Source organism: Uloborus diversus, chromosome 10, assembly GCF_026930045.1.
Source record: "Uloborus diversus isolate 005 chromosome 10, Udiv.v.3.1, whole genome shotgun sequence".
NCBI lineage: Eukaryota > Metazoa > Arthropoda > Arachnida > Araneae > Uloboridae > Uloborus > Uloborus diversus.
Window position 1 is genome coordinate 26,980,220 of NC_072740.1, and position 19,338 is coordinate 26,999,557.

The 19,338-nt window shown below is 32.5% G+C and overlaps 1 protein-coding gene across 1 annotated transcript in view; it reads left to right on the top strand.

Moving 5' to 3' along the window:
• Window positions 1–19,338, top strand: part of LOC129231391 (serine/threonine-protein phosphatase with EF-hands 2-like) — a 162,996-nt gene that overhangs the window by 37,197 nt on the left and 106,461 nt on the right. The window contains exons 2-3 of the mRNA XM_054865694.1: window positions 7,575–7,702; window positions 16,375–16,471. Of these exons, the coding sequence (XP_054721669.1) occupies window positions 7,575–7,702; window positions 16,375–16,471 (225 nt within the window). The remainder of the gene's footprint in view (window positions 1–7,574; window positions 7,703–16,374; window positions 16,472–19,338) is intronic.

Consider the following 19,338-nt stretch of genomic DNA (forward strand, 5'->3'; position numbering starts at 1 on the left):
TTAATTATAGCAGCGTATCCCAACCAAGATTCTTTGGAATACAAGATTCCGACTGAGATTTCCAGGAAAGAGGGATGGACAAATAAAAACATTACATACAATTTTTTGGAAACAAATGAATTCAGAGTTATGTGCTTCCATTAATATGTGCAGAAATTCCGTCTTTCATTAGCAGTTCTGTACCAAGAAACGAGCAGTGCATTAGTTGAACATCAACTATTTAACAAGAAACAATGTGAGACTGAAGTCGGCTTTGTTCTCTGAAAGTCACTAAAAATCACTTACCTGCAACTTAGTCACAATTGGAATCTATGCTGAAGAGAAAGTCCGTTGATTTTTTCTTCTTTTTTTTGATGCGTTGCATTTTGCTTTTAGTAGTTATTTATGATCTGTTTTCAGCAACTAGTATATTGAATAAAACTTTCATTTAGTTATAAATGCATTTATCATGTACCAATTGGTTTACATATTATCATTTAATTAAAAAAATATATTAAAACTATGTATTGAATAAAACTTTTATTTAGTTATAAATGCATTTACCATGTACCTTCGTTTATACATTATAATTTAATTCAAACAATAATATGGGGTCATTCCATCGTGACGTACGTAACATTCAGACAGATTTTTTTGTTGCATAACAAGAGTTTTAAACCTTTAATAATCATAACTTATGGTTTTGCGACCTAGAATATTTACATGAAATTCAGCTCTCTGATAGATATAGTTATAAAAATAATGCAATGCGTTATTTTTATTCCTAAACTTTATTTTTCATGCAGAATAATACTCACTTTTTTTATAATGTAACAGAAACAAATATTGATTCAAAATATGACGTGTGACAAACGTAACTCTGAAGATGGACCATTTTAGAAATAGACTCGTTTAGTTTTTTTAGACCGTTACGTGTCTAAATATTAATTAATAGGTAACACTTCTATCAACGAAATTAACACTTCTATCAACAAATTTTCAACATGGATTAAATATATTTTTTTAATTTGCTTTGCGCAAAATTTAATTTTTTCTCCTCTGTTTTTAAGTGAAACTTTTTATACGAGAGCTTTGAATTTCTGATCCCCAACCTTTCTGTGTGACGGAAGTGACGTAGTTGTTTTTTAATTGTCGCCAGAAATAATGAAATATGATAATATTTATAAATTTAGTTTTGCCAATACAATTAAAAAATGAATTTCAAGGCGTTCATCTTAAGTAAGCATATATTTGTGGATTTTGGTCACTCTAAACTTTTCAAATAATGCAGGTTTTCTAAAACTTCTTTGATTCAAGTCAAGTCATCAGTTTAAGAGTGTAATCTGCACTGCTAAGGTTTTGCCTTGAATTTAGTTTGTTAACTTTGTTATCAAAATTTACTTTATAAATACTATTATTTTTTATATTTTTTGGCAACAATTAAAAAGCGGATCTCAAGTAATGTTTTGTTTCATCATTGTTTATAATCCATTTTCTTCATTATAATATACAATTATGTTGTGAATATTCCTAGGTCAAGGGCAGAAGGAACAAGATATTGGCGTAAGAGAAAACGTACGGGTGAAATGATAGTTTAGAATGTAAAACAAACGAAAAGATAAAAGTTTTACTCCTATCGTGTGTATTTAAAACAAACTTTTTTTTTAATCACTCATAAGTGGAACTTCTTTTTCTAGAAAACTATCAAGAAATGTAATCTTTTTTACAAAAACAAAATCAACTGCAAAGCTAAATTCTGCCAGTAAAATATGTGGAAAAAATAGGAAAATTTCCCGCTGAAAATCAGCAGCCTTCCTGAAATCAATCTGAATTCCCTCTGACGAACTCAGAAACCATCCCAATAAAATGTAGTCGTGTTTTTGGAATAAATCAAGAATCCTCCAAGAAAACATTCACATTATTAGTAATAGTTTGGCACCATCCTGATTTACCAGGAAAACGCCTGAAGCATTTTTGCTAGTACGACCATATATAATGCATAAACTAAAGCAAATACCTAACCTCTTATTTGTCTGCAATTCTTGCAAAATTACTGTATCCACAGACTTCAATTCGCCCTTGTTTGAAGATAAGTCACTTTGAAGGGGACGTGATTTAGCTGAAGACGAAATACTTAACAAAAAGAGAAAAAAACTGAGTATATTTTGACACTGGTAGCAAAAAATATTTTATACCCTAGTGAGAAGTGTCGTTACATGACGTCAGAGACAGGTTACTTTTGTAGATTGATTCTTCTTTCAAACGATCAATAACATTTAGACGAGAACTTAAAATGCCATTTCTTCTGTAAAATAAAGTGTGTAAGAAAAGGAAGAAAGAGAAGAAAAAAAAAATTAATTTGAATTTTTAGCATCTTGAATTCAAATTATGTTTTTCGCAATCACGAGCGTGTGTGTTTGTGTAGGCGCATGTGTGTGGGTGCGTGGGTGCTAAGTGTATGTATGCATGTGTGTGAGTGAGTGTTGTGTACGTGCGTGTGCGTGTAGGTGTTCGTGTGTGTGTAGGCGTTCGTGTGTGTGTGTGTAGGCGTTCGTGTGTGTGTGTGTGTAGGCGTTCGTGTGTGTGTGTAGGCGTTCGTGCGTGTGTGTGTGTAGGCGTTCGTGTGTGTGTGTGTGTGTGCAGGCGTTCGTGTGTGTGTGCAGGCGTTCGTGTGTGTGTGCAGGCGTTCGTGTGTGTGTGCAGGCGTTCGTGTGTTTGTGTATGTAGGCATGTGTTTGTGTCTGTGTGCAGGCATGTGTGTGTAGGACATGGACGCCACCGCCCAGCAAAAGTGGATTCCGGGGGACAGTGGTCAGGACCAGCCGCGCCGCCGCCGGTGGACGGTGGTGCTGCAGCCCTGGTCCAAGCTGAAAAAGGAACCGGAACATCAAGGACGGTCAAGTGAGAACAATAAGCAATCGTGATTGCTCAAAAAACAATTTCAAACAAGCAGGTTTTCCAACAAAAAGTAATATCCTTTTCTGTAATTCAAATTTTGGTAAGAAGTTTCCTTAAATGAGTTTTAACTTTGTTGAGTTAATTCATCACTAACAACTGACTTCTGCAAGTAAACAGGCAAAGTTTTGAAAATAATAAGTAATAAAGCGTTGGAAAAACATTTAAATCATATCCGGGCTTATTCTGAGCTTTTTTCAATCTTTAAAAAAATGGATATCAAAGGATAAACTTCTGAAATGAAATTAATATCTAAGCTTTAAGATATAATGAGTACATATTTAAGCCACATATTCACCGGTCGTTGATTTAAAAAAAAAAAGAAAGAAAGAAAGAAATGCCGTTTCCGTACAACAAATGACTTTTTTTTTTTCTGTTTATGACATTCTAATTTCTGATGAATCAAGGTTTCCGAGTAAGAAAACAGACAAAAAATACTTTGGTATCTTAAAAACTGCAATATATTTTTATTTTTTTTAATTGTTTGTGTGAAATAGCGATTATTTTGCCATTCATTTTGAAAATTTCTAAGTCATTGAATACCATGCCAAATATTTCTCCGAAACTTTTATGTAAGTTTAACCTCTTTTCCCAAGATTTTGGTTTCATCAAAATGTGGTCGACAGTTTACCAATAATCTTTACATAACAGAAAATGTTATGTCTAGATGGATATTTTTCAGTGTCTAGCCAAGACCGCTCGGTTGATTTTCACAGAATTTAGCACAAAATTAATTTGAAGCGTGGGGGTGTGCCCTTCGAGGCGGTTTTTTTTTTTTTTTTTTTGTAAAATTCAATTATTTTCTCATTTATTCCAACTTTAAATCTGAAAATAGCATAAAATTGCTCTTTATATGAGGAAGAAATTACTGCTCATTTTCAAATTTAGAGCTATTAGAAAATCCGTCAAAAAGTACCCCAGTAAAAGTTTTCACTAAACTAAATAGTACGGCAATTATAAACAGTTTTAAGTTTGTGGAACATTATTTTTTTATGAAGGCTTAGCTCGATTTTTTTTCACTGTGCCAGCTATAATTAGGATGGAAAAAAAACTGTTAAAAATGAATTAAATATAAATGTTTCCCCAGTTGAATGTTATCTGCTTTTCTTCTCTCCCTGTTCTAATTTAATTATATTTTTGGCAAATAATAAAATATAATATAAGCGCTTTGTATGGCACATATTTCGTTATTACATGTAATTTTTGGAAATTTTATATCCATGTATAAGCCATATTTTAATTACGCTTTGTAAGCACAAGATTTACTGTAAAATACTGTGTTTCATAAAAATACATTTGTCATCGTTTTACATATTTTCTTTACTTTTCAACATTCAACAGTTTTAATATCAGGAAAAAAGACTAATAAAATTATTGCGCTGTATTTCTTTATTTATAAGACCTCAACTCGCTTTTTCCAAGATTTTGGTTTTAACGATATGTGTTACACTGGTTTCTGATGACTCAATGTTTCAGTAGTTAAAAAGAAATTTGAAAAAGTTGGTATTTCCACCATTAGTTTGTAATTGCACCTTGATCTCCACCCCTTTTGTTGACTGTAAAATTTAAGGTGGCTAACTTAGCAAAGAAGTTATACTTTTTAGACTTCTTAAAAATGTAACCAGACTTATGTAACTGTTTATTTTATTTTCGAAATGTCTGTAACAGAATAGGCAATGTGAATCATAGACAATGTTAGGACACAAATAATAACACAATTCTTCTAAAAGGGAAACTTTTTTTTACCCGAGTTGCTTTGTAATAATTATTTTTATGCGAAAGCTCTAATTAAACCTATCTTTTATACTTTTGTTTCATTTTAGCACGATTTTGAATCACATTTTAAGTCATCATGATTTGAAGTGGTGAACCTAATATTTTCCTTCTTGTTTAAAAGAAATATATTTTTTTTAAATTCCTTCATAAATTACTTATGTACAAATCATTGATTGGAAACTCCAGTTCGTAAGTTACTTATGTACGTACTTGATTATAAAGAATAAAATTTGGAATCAATAAGAAAATACGATCAATTGGTTGTAATTGTTGAAATTGAAACAAAAAAGTGTCGGATCGGATTTGCACCACTTTTCTGAGAATAGGATATTTGTGTAGGTATTTTGAGATTTTTTCTAAATTTTGTATTTTTATCGAGAGGGAGGAAGACTTCATAATCTTTTTTCATTGTAATAAGAACGTTGAAAAACAGCTGTGGTTATTTTAATAGGCATTTTTATGATTGCACGGAATATGCTGGGAGCTTAAGTTAAATTATGTGAGTGCATTTAAATTAGAGAAATCTAATCCCCCCTTCTTCTTTTAGGGTGAAGGGAGAAAGACTTTTAATTTATTATTACCAGTGGCGTACCTAGCATGGGTGACACCCGGGGTGGTAATTTTTGGTGTCACCTCCCCTTTAAAAAAGTTTTAATATTCTATTTAAACATGAAATTCATACAATTTTCAGAAACTAGTACTACATTTGAGTTTTACGAAATTTTAAGTAGGCTAATGTACAAAAGACAAGTAAAAACTATGAAAGCTTTTTATGAAGTTTGCCATAGACGCACGCAAATGTACAGGCAGTCGACTCTAAAGAGTAGTATAAAACAAAAAAAAAGGGTTGCGTAAAATCGACTATTATTTGAAACGTCCCTTAATTATTTCAGACATATCTCAAACACAGGGAAATATAATGAAATTCGAATTTTCGGTACAAAAGGAATTCGCTACTAGGTCTAAGTATTGAAAATATAAAATTAATCCTGAGTATAGTATTCACTCCATGATGTGTGATGGAGAAAAAAGGGCTGGGCCGGGGCTTTTCCCTAGGAAATTTTTTAATTTGTAGTCTTAAAAATGCATTTCAGTTTCATATTTTTCAAAAACTTGCAATTCCACTTTGGGTGTCACCCCCCCCCCCAGATGGTGGACCGACCCCCTCCCCCCGTAACGACGCCACTGCTATAACTAAGATGGACGATCTTGAGGACTATAATCCTTATTTTAACGGGATTTTTATTTGTGTGTATTTTAATTACATTTTTTACTCGAAGAGGAGGGGGGATTTTATTCTTCATTGCAAGCTACAGAATTCGCAAAAATTTAAAATTAGGACGATTTTATCTTTTCATTCAACCAGACTTCGGTATTTTAATCCTGCAATAGGCTGGAATACAAGCATACGATCCTCTAAGTTCAAAAAAACACACGTAAAAAACTAAGAGAGATTTTTATGTTTTTAAAGAACCAATAACGTTTCGATAGTTACATAACTGGTATCAATTAATAACACAAGCAAGTCATAACTGTCCTTGCATTATGTATAGATATATGTAAGAATGGTGAGCATGGCTCGCAAGTCCTTAATTTACATTGCAGTTAGAAATTAAAAAAAAAAAAAAGCTTCATCTTGATAGTTCGTTAAAACTCGTATATGATCAATTGATGACCTAAAGCAATTTTCCATCGAAACAGTAAACTTTGCCATTAATCAGAAATTAAAAAGAAAAAAAAAACAGCAAATGTTCACATATGTCATTTTGAGTGTATGGTGTAGATGAAAATTGAGAGCCTAAAATTTTAGGCAAATTTAAAAGAAGTGCTCTGAAAGTTGCAGATTAGAATGAAGGTTCATGCGGTGCATTGCCATCACCTTCCAAACAATACTGATTTGATTGAACAACTTTGCGAATTAAGATCTGGTCATATTCCAAAGGAGACTTTGTTCTGCTTTCATAACGGAAGCAGTGTAGTTCCCCCATAAAAATAAATCTTTTTTAGTTTTCTATTCCTAGAAAATATTTTGACGCTTCTATAGTAGAGGGATGCCTGGATATTATACTAGGTAGTAGATATCTACCAATGTCTGCAAATATGTGCTAATGCTTGCAAAGCGGTCACCTAATGAAACACATAAGACTTTTTCAACGAAACCACGTAGCACTTTTTCGGTGATAGTATTATTCAATCACTTTTTCAGAAAAAAAAACGTTTTGTGTCCACTCGTGCTGTTCTTAGAGAAAACAGTGAAAATATTTCTGACCATTCTCATTAGGTAAAGAAATTGAGTGATGCCAAAGATAATAAACTGGAGTGCTTTCAATTACATCAGACATCACTTCAATCGGATTCCTCTTCAGACACTTGGGGAATTATATCGTATTTGTTTTTTAATTTCTAACAATAACGAGTATTCAAAATGCAATTTTTACTGTCAAGATTAAGCCGACAGATTTCAGAGACTGCTCTCGAAAGAAGTTACATGAACGCTTAGAAGAATCCTTCAAGTAATTCTTTTGATTCATCAAATCAAAATAAATGTTGGTCTACGGTTTATCAAATGTAGGATGCACTTTATATTGTGTTCAAATGACGTTATATTAGAGAATATTTCCTTTTCAAAAAATAAAAAAGGAATTTCCGTAACATCTTTAAAATAATTGTAGTTGCTAAGTAGATAGTATTAATTGTTATGTTATATTTTAAATGCATTCGGTATCAACATCAAACTCTAACTTATCCAATGAAATTCTATATGAATTGGTAAAAATTTAAATTAAATGATCTTCCAATTTTCTCACTTTGCACTTCTTTATTCCTGCAATCATGACAATGAATTTAGCATTTTTTCCTTTCAGCTTTCAATGCCGCAATTTTAATACAAAAGTGGTATCGAAGGTACTTGGCGAGGCAAGAGGTGCGAAGACGATGTTCGTGGACAATATTTCAGTCTCTCGAATATGCTGGAGAACAAGATCAAACGAAGGTATCATATTTTAAATCATTTCTCTCTGTTTCGACTTACTGTCATATATGAGGACTAATTTATTAAAAGGGAACACATCCATTTTCTAAAAATGTTCAGGAGGTGAGAAAAACGAATTAAGGTAAGAGCAAAATAGTTTTATCAACTTCTCTGGGCACAGAACTGAGCACGAAAGCGCAACAAATCATAGCCCAGAGTAAGAAATGTTTGTGTTTAAAAAACAAAGAGACATCGCCATCTTAGTTTTGGATATGTGCCCTTTTGAACAAAAACCTGAATGCTGAGAATTCCAATTTCACCAAAATCCTAATATTTCACCTTCTCTTATTCTCTTACCGAAGTACATGAACCTAAAAGTAGTGGATTAAAATTTGAGGATTTTGGACATGTGTCCTTTGGATTTAAAAGTCTTTGTACTACAGATTCTTTCAGGATATGTACCCCTTTGTTCAAATTAAAACGAGCAGAGGACGGATTTGTTACCTTTTGATCAAAAAGGCACACACTTTACCCTCAAATAAAATAGGATTTTCCATGTTTGGACTTCTTGAGAGCAAGTCATTTGATAAATGTCATCTGAAAGATTTAGAAAATGTCATAAAATGATTTTTTTCTAAAAAGTGGATGTTCGCTTTTGATAAATTACTCCTCCTATATATCACAAAGAGGTAATAAAAACAGACATTAAATCAAATCCCTAAGGTAGATGATCAGTTTACGGAACATGTTAAAAATCCTCTCTGTGGGGTGATTTACTTAAAGAAAGTTAATAACTTGATTAAATTAACTGCTTGTGAAAAGATGCAATAAACAAGTCAAGATTCATGCAACTCTAGGTCTTGCTTGTTATCGCGACCTTTACTTTAGTGCCTAGAAAGAGTAGTAGAATAGTTTTCAGTTCACTTTTGTTTTTCAACCCGTTTCTTGAAACCAAATCCGGAGAAATCCTTTTCTCAAAAATATCCTTTTTGTTCTTAAAAATATCAGCTTAAATCCCTATTTCTTTTGCTAATTATTTTCGAATACGTAATTTGTGTTTCGATAACTATTGTTATAGTATTACCTACTCAACATTAAATAACGTATGGTTTACTACTTACTTAATATAGGGGAATGTGGGGCATTTTTTTTCTTAATTACTCTCGCCAACGTTCTTTTAGGCATAAGGCGCCTTGCAGTCCAATACAACAATGATGTAGTAGTAGAGCGGGAAAGCTGTTTAAAGACGACATCCTTGAGCACGTCGAGAAGAACTTGGCAATCAAAAAGATGCTCCCTTTAGTGGGCACAGTGGGGAATTGGTCAGTCCGATTTTAAAAAGATGGGCTTGTAAGTAGTCGTGACCAGTAATGACACGAAAAGATGTAACCACTTCAACTCTAGGGAGGAGGGAAAGTTGCAGTCTTGTTTGGTCTTCAAGAAGACACGCCCAAGATTTTCCGCTGGCAATGTAACGGAGCGAAGAAATTCTTTTGAGCCTGATATTGCTCCTAAGATGTTGCTTGACATTTCGAAGAGGGATCGGGAGACAAGGTGGATTTAATGTTGAAGCCTCTTTTGCAAATAAGTCAGCTTGCTCGTTGGCATGGATGCCGCAGTGGCTAGGTATCCATTGAAAGTGAAATAGTTAAGATAACTTACTTTTTTTTAAAATGAACGAATTGGAAATTTGTTCTGAAAATTACGGCACATGAAGAAAGAACAATATATTTTACAATTGCATTTTCATTGAAACGTTATTTTCCATTTTTGGCAGTAAGTTTGTGCCTCAAAAAAAAAAAAAAGTGGAAAATGTTCATCTTTTTTCCCCCATGGGGCAAAGTGAAAAATGAAATATTTTCCATTGGATCATTAAAGATAGATATCAAATAAACGTCTAAATAAAAGAATGAATGAATAAAATAGTTAATTAATAAGAAAATAAATGAATGAGTGAATAAATAAAGGAGTTATTAAATGAAGGACTGAACAAATAAATAAATGAAAACGTAAGTGATTTGATAAATGACTGAATAAGTAAATGCTTTGAGGTATTTCATTTTGCCCCATCCACTTTGACCCGCATGATTTTACGCCACGCCTAATTTTACAACGCATTTACAATACAACTAAGCTTAATATTAAGCAAATAAATACTGCACCGACTATTAGTAGGTTTGAATTAATATTTCAAATTTAATAACAAGAACTTTATCATTTAATAATACCAAAAATATTTTTTGATTTACAACAAAATATTACACTATCCGTATCAAATTTTTCAAAATTTCCTGTATCATCACATTCTTTAATTTTCAGAGGGATTTTTCCTTGACTGGAAAATACAGTGGGAGCCGCTTATATGAATTGCGTTTGTTCTAAACAGTTTTGATTCCATAAAGCGACTGAATCAATAAGACTACTAATTCAATAAAGCTGGATTTTATTCTGTTTTCGACAATTTGATTCATTAAAGCGGTTGATTCAACTAACCACTGATTCAATTAACCGGCTTCCACTGTACTACATGTGTTACTACACAGTTAAAATATTACTAGATAGGTGGTGCTAAAAGCAAAGTGAATATTTCACCATTTCACTTCGCCCCGCTATTTCACTTAGTTCCACATTCCCCTTCTTTAAAAGTTCAAACACCATTATACCTTCTTTTTAGTAATAAGTTAAGTAAATTGATCGACTCACTTCAGGTCAGTTGGGGTAAAGTGAAACATATTACTATACTTTACCCCAACTGACCTGAAGATGGAAAGAAACTCTATTACCACACTTCCACAAATTTTTAAAACACAGTTCTTGGTGGGTAAAGACTAGGTAACATAAATGTATAGAAAGCGCGTGTTTCTAAACAATTGTGCAAGCATCATCATTGCTTGTTGATGACACCGAGAAAAAAAGTTTTTTAAACTTAACTGATCGTACATTTTGCTCTTCGGTAGGCCTACATATACGAAGTAACTAGCTTCAAATCGTTTTACTTGTCATATAACAAGTTACTAAAATATTTATTTACGGATTTTACTTTCCGAACTACTATTGATATGCAATTTTCGCGTTTTCATTTATCTTATCAATAATACTGTACTCTGGGGTAGGATTCTACCTATGTTTTTGGAAGACTTTGTTTTGATGTGAATTACACACTTTAATTTTTCGTACAATATGTCTTTTTCGGTGATTTCAGATAACATTTGGCGAATTCAGCCTGTTGCTTGTGACCTAAGGGTATCAGATTGAGTATAGTTGGTGTAAAACTTAACAAACTTCTAAATTGATAATGTATAGTGTGATTATCTTCTTACATCAACCTCATGGGGAGCTTCCATTCACCCCTTAGTCTCTGGGGCAATAAGAAACACACTGGGGGTAAAGGAAACTTGATTTCATTCGCTGACAAAGTCATAAATTCAAATTTTTCATGCCCACACTGTTAAAAATTTGGGAAACTTTTATGGTAAATATTAATGCAAAATAGAGTATTTACAGAACAGAAAAAATTACAGTGAATTGTATCGAAAAAAATAAACGATTGCAGCTCCAATTGATTCACCACGTGACTTGCAGAGCGAAGCACATAACACCGTATTTCCCCTCACTCGATGTGTCCCAACTCGTATGGTGGGCAGCAAAGACGCCTGCCAACCCATAGGTCCCGAAATCGAACCTGCTGCTCGTATTTTGCGTTTTTTTTAACTCTCGTTTATTCTACCGTAAACTTTTACAGTATAAAATAGGATTTTACGGTAAAAGTTACTGCCAACCAGTAGTGGATGCCAGTAACTTTTACCGTAAAATTTCTGGATTTTTTTAACAGTGCAGTTACTCTCAGAGAGGTAAACATAGTGCACGATATTTTATGTCTCAAATCCTCCGAAAGAAAGGACGGATTTAAAGTTAATACATTGAAATTTCCCTTTGCACCAACTGACCCTCCTTTCTTATGAGAAATCATTCCTCAGAGTTGTAATTTTAACATCTTTCGTGAATTGTTCATCTTCCTTAGGAATTTAAACAAACCTCCTTTTTCATCCTTTCCCTTCAACATTTATGTCGCATACATGAGTGAAACTAAGGATTCGTTAGAAAATAAAATATTCAAACTAACCAAATACAGTAAACTCTCACTTGTGCGCCGGTCCAAGGGACCAACAACAACAAAAAAAAAAAAAAAGCGCATAAGTGAAAAGGCTATTCAAAAGTCTAAAAATCAATATACGTTCAAGTGAGAGTATTTCTATAGAAAATAGGTTGATATTAATAATGGGTGGGAAATTACAGAAACGTAACTACTAGATAAAAAGAAAACAAAAAGTGTAGAATACCTAATAATAATCTATATCACTTCAAAATAATCCATAATAGATTTTTTTAGCAGATGAATTTCAAACACAATATTTATCAAATTCATACATACAGTGGCTCCCAAAAGTGTTCGTACACCTACGACTTTCAATGAAATTGGCCATTATCCATTGGTTAGAATTAATATTTCAGAATAGGTATTTTATTATAAGATCTATGATCTATTTTTAACAAAACTACATGAACATTTTTAATAAAACATAAAAACATAATTTTTAAAAAATCAAAAACCAAAAAGTGGCGGAAATTTTATCTCACAAAAATCTTCGTACACCTTGAAAAAATGTCAAAAAATTAGTAAATAATCTAACTTTTTACAAAGTTATTATTTAGTAGAATATCATGCAGTATCAACAACAGCTTTTAAACGTCTGGGAATAGATTTCATTGTTTTTTTTCTTTCTTTTTTTGTGCAATTTCTGAGTAAGTGTTCAGCCGCTCTTCGAGTCTTACTGTTTCTACTTCGCTTTTCGTTTCAATGGTGTATTTTCGTAATCTAGCTACCAGATATCTCCTAATATGTTCCATTAAGTTTAATTCTAGCGATTGAGGAGACAATTTTTGAGGCACCAAACGCAAACGTGTGCTTCTTATCGTTATCTCGATAAAAAACAAAGTTGTTTCCGATTACCAAATTTTGGGCTAATAGTTAAAAATTGCTTTTTAAAATATTTAAATGAACAGCATGATTAATTATTTCATCAAAAAATTCCAAATTTCCAAGTTCTGATGCTGTAATGCACCCTCACACTAGACCGCCTTCCCCGTCCTGATTAACTGATCCAACTAAGTTCTTCAGATTAAATTCCTCATTTTTTCTCCTATTTACAATTATAGAACAGTTTAACCCAAAATGTTGAATTTATTTTCAGCTGTAAGTAAGACGTTGTTCCAAAACGTTTTGAGCTTATTTATCATTGATATTACGACGGAAAGCGCAAGCTTACTGTTTTTCGCACGAACAAGAACATTTCTGCAGGAAGAGGTCCCATTTAATCCAGCTAATCAGAGAACTTGGCGAAAATTTTAGGTGAAAATTAAACGTAAAATGTTTCATTCAATTCTGCAGAAGCTTTTTCAGCACTCAAATGTGTATTTTTCATATTTTTTTTTAACTGTAAACCTCCGATCACGCATTGTTAACTTTGCCAGTTGACCTTTTCTTACCTTGTTTTCGATCCGATTATTGTCTTTAAAGCATTTTATCAAGCACTTCACTATAGAATGGTATAAATTACCTAATTTAGAGACATTTCAAACCATTTCATGGCTACTGTGAGGGAAAAAAATCAAATTTCGAATCGTGTTTGTTATTTTCTACGCATACCTGCCATTTTAAAATAAGCAGAATATTAGGGAATAAATAGATAAAAAATTAACGGCAAATGACTTTACAGTGTCATTACAATGCAAAAATAATAAAAAAACCACATATGATAATTTTAATCATGAATTTATTCGAAAATATTTCAGTGTACGATGACTTTTGTGGCGTATTTTTTCTCTTTCTCTTCGTTTTTTGACAAATTTCAAAAATAAAATCTGGCAATATTTTGAAAAAAACTACTGGGTTTTATTCAGAATGGCATAGGAATGTTGTGAAAAAAATTGAACTTCATATTCGAATTCAGTTTTGCGTTATTTTGGTTTTACTACAAAATTTCAAGGTGTACGAACACTTTTGGGAGCCACTGCATAAGAAAATTAAGTTTCAGTTTCGGAATCAAATTGCGAATATTCCTGAATAGTATCTTAAGCTTCCAATGCTCTCATATGATTGGAAGACACTTTCATTTAATCTTCATTTGCATATCAATCACCATTTCATTAGCGATATCTTCAATATGTCTTAAAGTCTTAATTCTCTTGTTACTAAATACTTCTATCATCACATTCATTCAAACAATAAATAAGTCCATGAGATACCATAGAATTGCTTCCTTTCTTCTTAGAACTCCTTTCAAAGTCAATTTCCGAATTTTAGAATGATCAGCTAAAGCTTCTTTTAGTCGCTGAAGGGTTTTCTTCAAATTGCATTAAGACAGTCCGATTTCGTCCTTTTACATTTTGGTTGAGAGATAAATCTTACGTAATGACGCACAAGTTAGAATTTGCTAACTGGACAAATAAATTGTAAACACCACAAAAAAAAAAAAAAAAAGCGCGTCACTAAACAAACCACCCCTATTTATTTACAGACTTAAAAAAATAAGCATGCATTATTTCTCTTCCCTCGGGAACAAGAAATGTCATGTGATTTACATTCACGGGTTTTCAAAGGGTATTGAACAGATAAGACATACCTTACTCCGAATTATAATTCATTCTGAAAAAACGTCTTCGTAGAAACAACAAAGGCGACAGGTTGTATATAGAATGAAGTTAATAAAACGCGCTTTCCATTCCATATGAGACAAAGATTGCTTGCTTGTTAAAGTTTCCCTCCTGGAACAAATTTAAAAAAAAAAATAATAATAATAAATTAAAGAAAATTAATTATTTTATTTTTTATGAAGTGAAAAAATTCGGATCATAAGTGAAATACTTGTTTTCGGAGTGACGCATAAACGAATGAAATTATCATAATTTTGCTGCAAAATTAGCCGGAACCACTGAAAACTGCCGTATAAATGAAAAAGGCGCATAAAAGGGGTAGTGTATAAGTGAGAGTTCACTGTAAATTCAATTTATCATGACTTCTCTGCTTGAGTCTTCAATTTCTTAATGAATTCTATACATTGCTGCAGACATACCAGTTGGTACTTTGAAACTATTTATGATTTTCAAAAAATAAATAAACAAATGACTATTGCTAGGCTCTTAGCCAAATTTAATAGAGGGCAACGGAGTATGTACACTGAGCCCCCACATAATTGAACTCACTAAAATAATCGCTAAATTTTTAGTCGATCGCAGTAACTAGGCAGAATATTTATTCAGATGGCTTGTAAATTGTCAGATGAACTGATTCATTTCTCCGATAATTCAAAATGAACCTTTTCTTTCTTAAAATAGCTCTAACTTTGCGGAAGAAAATATATCGCAAGTTTTGAAATTGATTTTCAGTTATTTTTAACTTGAACTGGCTCAATCTATACCAGAGAAAGATCTTTCAAATAACTAAATAGGATTAAAACTCTTTTATGTACTTTGGCTGCAAATGCTAACCTGTTTATTCGGTTACCCCGGAATCACATATTGCACTTAGTTTTTTTCTTTTTTTTTATGTTAAACCTATAAACAATTATTTCAATCTGAAGTAATCATGAAAAAAAAAAAAAAAACATGCTTTGAAAAAAACTCAGAATGCCTTTTATGCGATGTTTTGACTTTACTTTCCTTAATTAATAGACATTGGGAAAGAATTAAGCATTAAATAAATTGGCATTGAAACTAACCGAGAATTTCCTCCGTTTTTATCAAACTTTTCATTAAATTTTAATCCTTTTAGTTTAAGTGAAAGATAATTCTGATTCATATCAAACCTTTCTAAAATATAAATTCAGGAGCAATTTGATTAGAAAGCATTTTGCAAAGTGAGATTAATAGTTTACGGCAAAATGAAGAAATAAAAATACGAATTCAAAAATTGCAAATACAGCAAAAACGCCCAGCAGCTATCTCTGGACCCAAAATAAAACTATTTACCCCATTGCAAATAAAAACTACTTACAGCCAATTACTCCTATGATACCTACAGCCCTGTTAAAATGGTAATTTTCCTTAAGTTCAAGATTACCTTGGAATTTAATTAGATTCAAACCTCCAGATTAAAAGACCTCCGGTTATGTTTTTCGCGAAAAAATGTACCTCATCAGCATGTGACATTGTTATAAATTTAAGTAAGGAAATGTGAGGCAAAGTGAAATGGTAAAATTATTTAAGTTAGCAGTCCAATTTATCTAGCAATATTTAAACTATGTGCTAAAGCATGTAGTTGATTCGAGTTTATTGTTGCTTCGCGCTTCTACGCCGCAGACCCGAGTTCGATTCCCGTTTTGAATCAGGTTTTCATCCCTTCCGTGGGTCGATAAATTGAGTACCAAGCGTGTTTGGGAACTAAACCCTGGGGGTTGCGCGTTCATTTGGCCACCTAACCTGAACATCTGCCTTTCACCCCAAAGCCTTCAATCTCGTAAACTGAAATGGACACAGTAGGCCTTGGCCCCTTGGGCTGTTGCGTCACTGAGTAAGATAAAGGTATGTAGCACAAGTCATTTGAAACAATTATGAATTTAGAAGCTAACTATGTTTTAAAAAAGTGTGTAATAAAAATAATCAATGAATGATTTTCTTTTTCTTTCGAATTTTAGCTATACAACTTCTTCAATGACCTCATCACCCATTTGTTCGATGCCAATCCATACATAGCTGCATCCGTTACGTATCCAAACCAACATACTTTTCAAGGTAAGTTTTTGACTATAGTTTTCAGCTTTTCTGTTCATACATTAGATTTTCTGTATAAGTTTTCTTCACCTTTTGGGAAAATTAGAGCTTGATATAAACTATTTGTTGAATATTTCAACACCAGAGAGGAATTACGCCATGGAACGCACAGAAAATGCAAATTTCGGTGGGATATTAAATGATTAGAATTTCATTGCAGCTGAGAACGCGTGGGTCGAGAAATATCTCTTGCGCTGCTGTTATGATTGCTAAAATAGAGAGTTTATAAATAGGTTTTGGTTATCTGATGTTCGTCAACGTCATATAATCATTTAAATTTTAATCGTGGTTGGGAAGGGCAAATGCTCATCGCATATTGAATTCAAAAAAATACATTCGTGTACTGTACATATATCAGTAAATTTTATTTCTCAAAAGAAAAGGGGCAACTGCCCCGTCTTGTCTCCCCAAATAAAAATAAGTAAATAAAGTTTGGTAAATTGTAAATTGTCTTGTCTTTCAGCCGAAATATTACGTTTAAGAAGTTTGATACCTTGCACAATAGAAGTTCGTTTATAAAGGAGTTCATATATTTACACTTTTCCTGTATGTATATTAGGGTAGCCCTCATTTTTCAACTTTGTAAAAAGTTAGCTCCCACCTCCCAATTTTGTTCCAATGAACAAAAAAATTATATGTGCAAAATATTAGCTCAATTGGAAATGTTTAAGGGGTGCCTCAAACAGCATGAAATTATCGAATTTTTGCCGAAAAAAAGATTTTTTCATCATTTTTCAAAGAAAGAAAAAACTTTATCAGATTTGCATTTTTGATGGCCTTATTTCCTGTTACAAGTGTTATTTAACTCAAACTACCTTCTCCTGTGACCTAGCATACCATTCCGATTCCTGCTCAGGCTTCTTTTCAGGCAACAAAGCTTTTTCGCCAACATGACGCTTCGTTCTGCTGCAATCATTTCTGAATCAATCTCACGAAAGTTTCTCTGTTAGTTTTTAGTTGAGTTACTATTGTAAGAACACATAAATTTAGGAATGATGTTAAAATTTGTTAGAAATATAATTTAATTTATGTTCATGAACTTTGTTAGCATGCAGGGTTTTTCATAACATGGCGTTTACTTTTGTTAACTGAATATGAAAAAACACTTGATATTTCCCTTTTGTATTATGAAAGGTAATATATATATTTTACAAAATAAATCTATAATTATTTTCATATGATTAGGTAAACTTAATTTATAACTCCATTTTCATGAAATGTGCATCGTTTATTTACTTTCCAACCAAGTATAACATTGTCTATATCATTATTTTTTATTTGAGAGTGATTTATGCTATAACTCTATTTTCACAAATGTGCATCTTTCACTTGTTTCCTAACCAAGTACAACATTGTCTTTAATCAATAATTTTCACTCACGAGTGGTTTGTGCTGTTACTTTTGTCTGACTTTCGTAACAATTAACCTAGACTTGTAAAATTGCACCAAAGCCTTCCAGTAGCTCTTCACGCAAATTAAGGAGCTATTTTAATATTGATCTTCTGAGTTATATCTTTCCAAACAAATTATTAGAGGGAAGCTACTGTCGAACGGACAAGTTTTAAGCACTTTTTTTACTATTTAAAGTTGTAAGTACGACAAAAAAAAAAAAAAAAAATCAGCATTAGAGATTCAAGAAATTTCTGATTTTTGGCAAATTGCACGAATTCCAACTAGGAGATTAGATCACTGAATTGATAAATTAGTCAGTGCTCCATAATGCATAGAAACAGTTATAGATTTTCTTTTCTAGAACTCAACTAAAAATAGGGAGAAGAGATCTTTTTGAGGGGTGAGACCTGAAATTATGCACGATCTCTTTGATATTGTGTGCATGCAGATGCTTTGAAAGATATGAAAAATGAAGAGGATAGGAAATTCCTAGTTTTTCCGAGCAAAAAAGGCTCCCGGTCTCCCTGATTGGTGCTGAAAAAAATAGCGCTAAAGGAGGAGAAAAAAATTGATAAGAAAAAAAGGAAGTTATTCGAAAGAAAAGAATTGGTAAAGAAATGATATACAATATGTCGCATAAAGAACTTATGGTTTAGTTTCAAGCAACCCAAGCAATTATGGTTTTGACAACAGTGACAGTCCTTCTGTCATTGATAAGCAAACACCAGCAACTAACACAGCAGTGATGTTACAAGTACGGGAATCACGACTCGAACCGAAACATGAGGTATATTGCAGTTTTTACTCCTCGTTTTTCTGAACTATCACTGATAGACATGAAATTTACATATTGGTCGCTGCTGCAGAAGCGTTCGGGCATGATACTGAGGATTTAATCTTAAATCGAACTTGTCTTCAGTGCCTTTGAAAAATATTAAGTGAAGAGAGACATAAAAAAAGTTCAAAAATTTAACCTTAATGATTGCCAAGAATTAGTGTTACACTGGGATGGAAAATTACTCCCAACATTCACAGGAGTTGAGAGGATCAATAGCTTGGAAATTATATTTTTTCAAGACATGGAGCAATTGTTGGGAGTCCCTGAAATCGCAACATTATCAGAAGAAAAAGTCATGGCTGTTTATCAAGCATTTGAAATACAGGGCTTAACCGATGAAATTTGAGCAGTTTAGCATGATACAACAGCAAGAAATACAGGTAACAAAGACCCTCCAACTTAGAATGATGACTCTGGTTGGAATTGGAAAACCTGACAAATCTAATTTTTGTGATTGAAACTGTAGAAAAGGGTGTAAAATTGATTCAGAAACACAATAATATTTTCACAAAAGATTTGAGAAAAACGTTGTTTAACACATTGTTGCTAAAGACCGTGAAAACTGCCTTACTGTTAATAAATCCTCACTTATGAAAAA